This window comes from Terrapene carolina, unplaced genomic scaffold (assembly GCF_002925995.2).
Source record: "Terrapene carolina triunguis isolate 2854851 unplaced genomic scaffold, T_m_triunguis-2.0 Scaffold38, whole genome shotgun sequence".
NCBI classification, from domain to species: domain Eukaryota; kingdom Metazoa; phylum Chordata; order Testudines; family Emydidae; genus Terrapene; species Terrapene triunguis.
In genome coordinates, this window is record NW_020664389.1 from 7,508,640 (window position 1) to 7,518,814 (window position 10,175).

At 38.4% G+C, this 10,175-nt stretch overlaps 1 protein-coding gene across 1 annotated transcript in view; it reads left to right on the forward strand.

The window, feature by feature from the left end:
* Positions 1-10,175, forward strand: part of ROBO2 (roundabout guidance receptor 2) — a 632,658-nt gene that overhangs the window by 596,958 nt on the left and 25,525 nt on the right. The window contains exons 23-24 of the mRNA XM_029911756.1: positions 1,757-2,017; positions 4,463-4,671. Coding sequence (XP_029767616.1) covers positions 1,757-2,017; positions 4,463-4,671 — 470 coding nt within the window. The remainder of the gene's footprint in view (positions 1-1,756; positions 2,018-4,462; positions 4,672-10,175) is intronic.

A 10,175-nucleotide genomic window follows, 5' to 3' on the forward strand; every position in this document is an offset into this window, starting at 1 on the left:
TCTTTGGGCCAGGACTGAGTATTACTCTCAGACCAACGTAATTCTAGCTGAGAATTCCTTATATGAGAAGAATGAAAGAAGGAAATATTTTTTGGCATATTTTTTTTTTTAAATTTGTGGCAACTGTGTTGAAAATATTTAGAAATTTAGAATGTCATCTAAGCAGTCCCAACGGAGATTAATTAGTAGGTGAGGTGCTGGCAGAGAGTCCCAGGTGCATGATAAATGCAATTTATCAGATGGCTCTGTCATTTATCATGTGTATATAACCTCCCATTGTGCTTGGGGTGAATTGGGTGTGTTGCTGTTGTATGCATTTAATACTTTTTCTAGGTTGCATAAAATACAGAAAGGCAATGTATGCAGTTTACAATCTTTGTGGAAACCATAACTTTTGAATTCACTACATATAGTGCACTGAAAGCCAAAGATGTAATAATGTATTAATGAACACTAGTATTTTACATTTAGAGCCATATTCCCTCCCCTGTTTCTGGCTCCTTTGTAATGAGCATGCAGCAAAAAGGGGCTGGAATGTGGACCGAAGGGCAAAATTTTAAAAAGTACTTAGATGCCTAAAGATGCAGATAGGCACCTACTGGAAGTTTCAGAAACACCTAGGTACCCAGCTCCAACGGGAGCTGGGCATCTAGGCACTATTGAAAATCCTGCTGCGTGCCTAAATACCCTTTTTAAAATATGGCCCTAAGGGTATGTCCACACTGCACTCTAAATCCCATGGCAGCTCCAGCCTGAGTTCTACACTGCCATTTTTAATGCTGTAGCATGAGCCTGAGTTTGTAGACCCAGGCACTGAGACTTGCTGCCAGGGGTTTTAAAACCCAGTGTAGACATATCCTAAGTGTCCAGCTGAGAATTTCCTCAAGGTAGATATTTTTGTTTACATCACACCAGAATAGACATCTCCTGTGCCAACCACCCTCCCTCACCCCTACATCTGGGCTATATTAGAGTAGTGTGGAGTGGAGCAGGCTATAGAACAGCATGTGAAAAGGCTGCTTGCCTTTCCAGTTACGATTAATTTACTGACTGTGGGGGAGTAATGACTGGGTTATGTGTAGAATAATGGTAACAACAAATCTTCCAAACCTCTCTTGGTATGGTCACTGCTTTGGGGATGCAAGAAGAGATCTAACATATGCTTGTTAGAAGGAAGGTGGAAGTACGAAAATGCTATGCCTAAATATTTGAGTTCATTCACTGTCCTTTAATCAGGGTTTTCATGTCTAGATGCAGGTAAATCTTTAATTCATTCTCTTAGCTTAATAGTCCAGAAAGTGAGTTAGTTCATTTCCTTTGGTAATTGTGAGGTAATGTTATCTGATTAATATTAAAAAACATGATAAAGGACATGTGGTTTGTTGTAGCAAATTTTGTTCAAATTGCATAGCTATTATGAGCCAAAGAAACAAAGAAACAAAACCAATGTGACAAATTTCAGCAATTATTGCCTTACTTATACTTAAAATAATAATTAAGACTCAAAGTACATGCCAGGGTAGGCATGTCCCATAAACATCTACACAGCAACCTCATTATCCACCTTCAAATCCCTCCTCAAAAGTCACCTTTTCTGAGTTTGTACAGCACCTAGCACAATGGGGTCTAGCCTATAACTAGGGCTCTATGGTAATGTGAATAATAAATAGCAATAATAAAGATGCCCGTCTTTCCCTCTAATATAGAGAAGAGGCTAGTTTTGGTTGATACTAAATTTACATGATCTTGATTTCAGATATGACAGTGATGGTTGGTGTCCTCCTTTACCGGTTCAGACGTACTTACACCAGGGCCTGGAGGATGAGCTTGAAGAAGATGATGACAGAGTGCCTACACCACCTGTCCGAGGGGTGGCCTCCTCACCAGCAATCTCCTTTGGGCAACAGTCCACTGCAACTCTCACACCTTCTCCACGAGAGGAAATGCAGCCAATGCTTCAAGCCCACCTTGATGAATTAACCAGGGCCTACCAGTTTGACATAGCAAAGCAAACATGGTAAATGTTTGAGTTAGACACATGTAATTTTAGAAAATGATACTGTAATAGTACAGTATCCAGTGCCAAAATCCTTTTTACTACACAACAACTGAAACTGTTAATTGAAAAAATATATATATTAAAAAGAGTATCTCTATGGTATGAAAATGGAACCTAAAAATAGGTATTGTATTAAATTTGTGTTAAAAATACATCTAAACACGATATTCATCTGGAATGCTGGTATATGCCAATTGATTAACCGCATCAACAGGTAACTTTTATCCACACACTTCAGGATAGCAAATAAATTGAATTTTTCAGGGCTTTGGAAATAACGAGACACTAAATCACTGTTTAATCTTCAGGTCGGTCACCTTCAGTATCAATACAACCGGTTTTTTTTGGACAATTAGCTTCATTCACATTTACATGAGACTGAAGTATCCACACAGCTAAGAGTTTTGATAGTATGTTGAAATAGCACCTCTAATTTTAATAAGAAGATAATAGAAACAGGAGGAAGAAAGTTGTTAAATTACACAGACTGGATCTAGTCTGTTAGAATGTTTTTCGCTTATTCAAAGGAAGAAGAAGCAAATATCACTGTAACATTTTCACTATAAAACAAACATTAGAAGCAATCTCTTCAGGGACTAAAACAGAACTTTTCAACTGCACAGGACAAGAACTGTTGCTTTCTGGGTGTCCCCTAAGTAGTAGTTGTCCTTTTAAAACTTTTCCATCTAGAGAAAATAAAAAAAGAGCCTGAGAATCTCAGAAGATAAAGTACAACTCGTTGCTGAATGACATTCCACCAGCGAAGAAGCAGACATGCTTCATTGGCAAACAAAGGTCACAACTATATTCAACATTTGCCATCATAAATAGAACAGACAGGTAGACAATCCATGCCAAATCAAATGCAGCTGTTTTCTCTTGGAAGCCTCTAGGCTCATTTGCAAGCTGCATTCCATCCACAGGGTAATTAGGCCCTACTGCAGTGCCACAGTGCCTAGTATAGGCCCTAGCCTGCCCAGGGGACTGGCCCAAATCTGAGGCAGCAGCTAATCCTGGCCCATTCCAGTATCTGATTTGAGCCAGCATACAAATGTGTGCCCTGCCTGTGAAGGCTGTAATTTGCAGGTGTTATGCTTCCAATGGCCTGCAAACTGCAGGTGCCATTTTGGTGTCAGATGACACTGTGAATCTCATTACAACATCTATGCTTTTTGGGGGAGGGCTATCCACCTGATTTTAGCTTATAAAAACACACCTGTATAAATATACATAATACCAATAATCCATATACAATAACCAAAAGTTAATTCTCTCTTGCCACCTAAAGCCCTTTTATACCAGCAGGCAGGCAAAATTGCTCAATAAGTGCCCTTCACAACTTCCAAATAAGGGGTAGGGAGGCCATTTTGGAATGTTGCTACCCGGTGACCACACCTGCTTTACATAGCCCTGTTCAACTGCAGTCAGATGACCCAATGTGGCCTACTGGTGGTGCAAGTAAAATGTTCCAAGTCCTAGCCTCCCTATCCAGTTCACTGTGGGATCTATTTCTTTGACAATAAGAAGACCAAAATTCTGGGCTTTCTACCATGCTGACCAATCATGAATAAGGATCCACTTTACAGATTGCAAACAGTCAAGCAAAGTCATAACTGGCTTCTGAGAACCCCCTACTTGCCTGTCACAGCGCCCACTCAAACAGATTGCTTAAGAAAGCAGCTCACAGCTAAGAGACTCGGTCCTGCTCCCCTTATTAGAGTTGCTGCAGAGTTAGGATCCACATTGTTAGGATCCACAGATTTCAAAATCAGTGTTGTGAAGGGCCACAATAATGACCTCATTGTGCTCTAGTTAAATTAGTTCTAGTTGGGCAAACTAAATACATGCGTGCTGAAGATGAGATACAATCCATGCTACCAGAAAACTATTTGTCTGGAGAACACTGCCTGCTCTTCAGGCTGAATTCCATGTAATAACATCTAGTTTGGGTGGGGAAAATGTCCTCTTCCTGCAGTACAAGTTGAATTTGAAAGCTTTTGGCTTCTATTGAGAGGAAGGATGTTCTAACAGTTTGGGCACTAGCCTGGAACCCAAGTGACCCTGCTCTGCCATAGACTTCCTATGTGACTTTGGGCATCTCACAAATTCTCTCTGTGCCTCAGTTTTCCATCTGTAATATGGGGGTAATACCAATTCTCCACATCACTGAGGTTGTAGTAAGGAGAAATACATTAAAAGGTAGCACTCAGATACTATGGTAATAGGTACCATATACATACCTGACATAGATATCTGAGTCACCTCTTCTTGGGTAAATAACTTACAAACAACTTTGTAAATACATTCAGGGTATACTGGAAGATTTGTCTCTTTTCTCATTGGCCCAGCAAACCAATGTCTTCCGCTCAGCCCAACAGCATTTCTGTTTATCTGTTTGTATAGGCACATCCAAAGCAATACTCAACCTCCTCTGGCCCCAATTCCACCACTTGGATATGTAGCTGGAACCCTTATTTCAGATTTGGAAACAGACATTCCAGATGATGATGAGGATGATATTGAAGAAGAAGCTATAGAAATCACTAGGCCACTAAGAGGTCTAGAGCATACTCCGGGATCCAGTATGGACAATCTAGACAGCTCTGTGACAGGTAACCAAACACATTTAAGAGTGAACCAACATGTTTGTAATATTAAAATACATCATAAATCAAATACCTTTTAAGCAAAAATTTATTCCATTCTATTTCTGTGATATTTAAAATATGTTAATATTAAACACTAAAGTTAAAGAAGGATTTGAAAATACTTTTGCTTTGCTGCAGAATGATAAGAAAATTCATGAATTTTAAAAAGCTTTAAAGACATGAAAGAAAACTCAATTATATCCTGTCTTTCATGAAAAGTTCAGACTGTTGGGGAAGCAAGTCTATTACATAAAAAGGGTGTGGGGGGAGAAGCCCTTAACTTTGAAACGATATACTGTATTTTGTATATTGGGAGCAGCATAAAAAGTAAATGTTATCTTAAAATGTTTCTAGATATTTGGCTATGTAAAAGCATGCACTGATGAACACAGGGAGGTAAAAAGACTTTTCAGAATAAGCTTGGCTAGATCAGCACAAAATGTATTTGTAGACTGAAGAAAATGTATATGTAGGTGAAACATATATTTTATACCCACTTCATATTGCTGTATTTAATAATTGTTCCCTTTCAGTGAAGATATTTAATTATTCTGTCACCTTTTCCTTCACTGTTTCTTATTCCTTGGATGTCTAGAAAAGTAACAACTGGGATCAACAAAGAGGGGCCTGAAAATGCATGCTAAACTATTCCACCGAATCTGAATTAGTAAAATTGCTGTCAAAGAAAGACAGAAAGCCATGGAGTTTTCTGAGAAAAAGCTGTTTTTACATGAACATTATGAACCCTTTCTGAGGCATCAGTAAACTTTCCTTTAAACTGAAGGTGGACCTGTACGTAACGTACTGCATCCATGATGATTTAGCTCTACTGATGACTCAAATGTGCGTGGTCTTACATAGCTCATTAAAAATACTGTTTGTCTCTTCAGTCATTGATCTTTATGTGAAAGCACTAATTTCTAGATATACCTGCACAGTACACTTGCTCACTGGGGACATATTAATGTAGCACCACTTAATTTTATCTCACCTCTCTGTGCCTTACAAGTTCTAAGAATTTTACTCCCTTATCTAAACATTGCAGCTCTGAAAACACATTGCAGTTCCCACTGATGGAGGCAGGACTGTGACAGTGATGAAGCATCAGTACCTATAATTTTCCTCTTCTTCCCTTGTTGAATTAAACAGTGTACTGCTCTATCCCACTTTCCGGTTTTTCCCTTACCCTGGGCCAGACTGCTTGCCAAGCTAATTAAGATTTAAGAACTGTAACTCTAGTGTTGTGATTTGAAATCCAGATCCAAATGAAAGCTGTAGAGTTATAGTTTAAATTTTTGAATTCAGAAGGCTGACTTACTAGTGCACGAATATGGTAAGCTACTTTGCCTGAATTTCTAGCATAAGCTCCTTCAGGCTATAATTCTGCATATTTTTGCATATCTCACTAATGGCTCTGAAGCCTTTCCATTAGGAATGCAGCAAAGGTTTTACAGTGATAATACAGGACTAAATAAAAAAAAATCAGCTTACTATATATTGTCCCTTCAGTGTGTATTAATATGTCAATATTGGTATATCTGTATATCAGAAAATGAGCATTTCACACATTTATATTTTCAACTGTTATTAGTATCCTACTTTACCTAATGTGAATGAAATAAGGACAGCTGCATTTCTACTGCAGTTAACATACTTCTGGGTTCATTACAATTGATGCTTTTATGAATAAAAATCAAACCTGCTTTCCTAGATAGAAATACTGCTTAATTATTGGTGTGTTAAAAATCTCAGTCTGTGAAGTTGTATATTGCAGGAAGAAGTTGTGCTTTACCTCATAACCTATAAATAATACATATGTTTAGTAAAATGACCTACAAAATCTCAGGCATCTAGATAACAAATTGTCTTCTGCCTTCCTCAATGACTGTATGGGGAAATACGATAAAAGCCTTCATTTTCTCTCTTGGATTTGAGTCTCTTAGCAATAGTATCATTTTCACATGAGGAAGTGCATATTATATTTGTGGGGGATGTTTCAAAGGATAATATTTTGAGATGTTTATGATCCCATTAACCCCCATAGGCTTGATTGTTCAGCAATATGCACAGTATGTAGAACCCATTGTTTCAAAGGTTTCTCAAATTGCCTGATTTGCTTATCTTTGATATGTTAGGCATTCCTGAGGTCTCCCCATATCCTGCAAACAAAATAACTGATGAGTTAAAATACAAGCTCATTATTTGCGTAGGGCTTCAGATACGTTAGAACGGCGATTTCCTGGGACTTTTATAATGTTGTTTCATTTCTCTAAAGCTATTGAATATTTTAGAAAATTGAGCAAAAATATAGTACCTGGTCCTTAAGAACTCAGAAGCCAACATTTATTGTTAAAAAGAGGTGTTTCTGTGAGGTTAGTACTTATGGAAAAATATTGGCTCACATCCCCAGATACTGAAGGCCTCAGAACAGAGAGACAACAAAGATAGAAGCACTGCTCTGAGGTCAGCCTGCCTCAGCACTGACCTGGAGATATCATCTCTAGGAGTGAGAGGGTAGTTTGGTCCTCATAGCAGAGTCAATCCTTGTGCTTTCTGCTGAGGCTGCCAACTAGTTTTACATCCAGCACCCACTAAGGGGGAGATTTTTGTGCTATGCAGACTGGTTCAGTGGAAACAGAACTCCAACTTCCAAATGCATCTGACATGAGGCATGTTTAAGTGATGGAATTTATTGATGGTGTTTCTCCAGGAAGTCTCCCATTGTGGCAGTTATAAAATAGAAGTTGCTAGAAAAGTCCTAATAACATCCAAGACCATGATTAAGCAGAGCTGTTGGAGATGCCGTCAGATTTTAGTGCATTCTGAGTGGTCTCTCAGTGGTAGTGGATCTTTTTATCTGAAAGTGGAGGAATTACTTTGATCATACCATATAATTTGATAGATGGAAAATACAATACAATTCCAAAAGTTTGAGGTTGAGGCACAAAATGGAAAGTCACCATCAGGATATTTTTCCAAAGGCTATTTTATTAGGGTCAGTAGGCTCATATGTCAACTGAATTAGGAAATGTTAGATTTAGTAGGGTCCCCTCATTGTCAAAAAGTCTTTATTTCCCAGCCCCTCTTGATTTAGTTAGTGCTGATGGAGGATGCAGACAGAGATTTTCCTCTATGCGTTTAAGCTTTTCTGTTTGTGGGTGAGAGAGCAAATGCTGACATGTATAAAAAAAAAAAAGGGAGGAAGGGAAAGAGGAGTTCACAGTAAACACATCTTAATGGTCTCTAGGTATTATAAAGGAAACCCAAGCTGGGAAAATTCTATTTAAACTTTTGAATAATGATTTTATAAATCTAAAAGCTGAAGCGTTAATTTGTTTCCAGCAAAATTCTGAGTAATAGTAAATGGAAAGAAGGACTTATTTTAACACTATGATGTTTTTTTCCCAGCATCTAAATCATCCATAGTTTATTAGACGATTAAGTTGCTGGTTCTCATAAAAATATTGAGCTGATATAGAACTCCTGCTTTCTTAACTTTCAGTTAATTGATCATTTATGTCTCCTTTTTTTTTAACAGGTTCATTGAAATATTGGTAATGGGAAATTTGGGAGACAGGATTGCATTGGTTTAATGTAATGTTTGTATTTATGATGCAATTTTGTGCCATAATTTTGACCAGAATTCTTGTTGTTCTGCTTTAATAGTACATAAGGACTTAATTGTCTAAGATTACTGTATGGGATTTGATCCACTTTTCATTGAAGTCAATTGAAAATCTCTTAGGCCTTGACCAACCCCTTAAAATTTCATAGCCTTGCCACCAGCAGTGTAGAAACAGTGAGCACTCTAGTTACAAATAAGGTACAGACATTTTAAGAACTTTCAGCCTTTGACATCTGTGATAGACCTGCTCTTGGCAGGGGTAGACCATCCGTGTGTTCTAACATCAGTGACCATTCTACATAATGGTTCATTCCATTCCCCCCATTAGTGCATCTGTACTTATGTGGAAGCTGAGGAGAAAAGAGTTTAGTGTAGCTGCAACCCTGTTAACGCCAGGGTTTATGGGAGTTTAATCAAACCCATCATTTGCTCAAGTGAAACAGGATACATCCGTCAATGGCTATTAGCTAAGATCCATGCTCTGGGTGTCCTTTGGCCTTTGACTGACAGATGCTGGGACTGGACGACAGGGGATGGATCACTTGATGACTGCCCTGTTCTCTACATTTGCTTTGAAGCATCTGGCACTGGCCACTGTCAGAGACAGGATACTGGGCTAGATGGACCATTGGTCTGACACAGTATGGCCATTCTTATGTTCTTATGACTGAAAATAGTACACAGTTATTCTTGCACATGGGTAACAAAATTGAAAGAATCTAAAATTCTAATAAAGATGCCAACAAGAAGTATAGCACAGAGAAAATAACAGCCTTCTTTTGCATATTTTCAACCTAATTTAAAAAAAACCAAACACTCTGCTTGTTAGCTATGTGGTAAAAGCTGTTTATTCAGTGTGTCTGAGCACAAATGTCATAACTCTGGAAAATTATACAACATCAGTTACTTAACCAATATTTTACCAAGGCAGAGGTCAATATTTGTATTGATTTGCTCAGGGATGCATATTGCTAAAGATTTTATTTTATAGGCAGTTAGGCAGATTGCATTTAATAGGAAGAATGTGGTTCATGGATTAAATATGTACTTAGAAAATAGGGAACTGCTACTTTTGTATCTCATAAAAATGGTAATACAACAATTAGCAGGGTCATACTATAAAGCATAGGCTTTATCCTAGCTTAATGGATCTGGGGATACGCATTCATCAGCAAGGATGGATTTAGCATAAAATGACATGTAAATGAATTGATGACTGGTCATAAATTAATTTTAGTGCTGAAGATGTAGTAGAGACACAGCAAGATGCCACTTTATCATAGTATTTTACTGCTCGGCAACATTTGAGCAACTACTTAATGTTCTATGTGCATTTCTTCTCTAACAGCTTGAATAAATTAGAAAAAATGTTGGGCCTTTCAGCAATATGGAAACCAAAACATCTAGAAAGATTGAAAATAAAAACACAAATAAATTTGGCTAAGTGGCATAAATTCATTTTTCATTAAATGTTTATAGATGCCTTGATTATGTGTGGACCTATAAAGTGTCAAACTTGTATGAATGGCTTGTATTCTTTTATTAAAGATTCCCTGGCCAGAAGAGACAATTTTAAGAACATACAAATTTCATTTCATATTTATAAGTTTCAATATTTGGTAGGGGAGGAAATCACTGTTGTATAATATACAGCAGGGGTCGGCAACGTTTGGCACGCGGCTCGCCAGGGTAAGCACCCTGGTGGGCCAGGCCAGTTTATTTACCTGCTGATGCGGCAGGTTCGGCCGATCGCGGCCCCCACTGGCCGCGGTTCGCCGTCCCGGGCCAATGGGGGCGGCGAGAAGCGGCGCGGGCGAGCGATGTGCTGGCCGCGGCTTCCCGC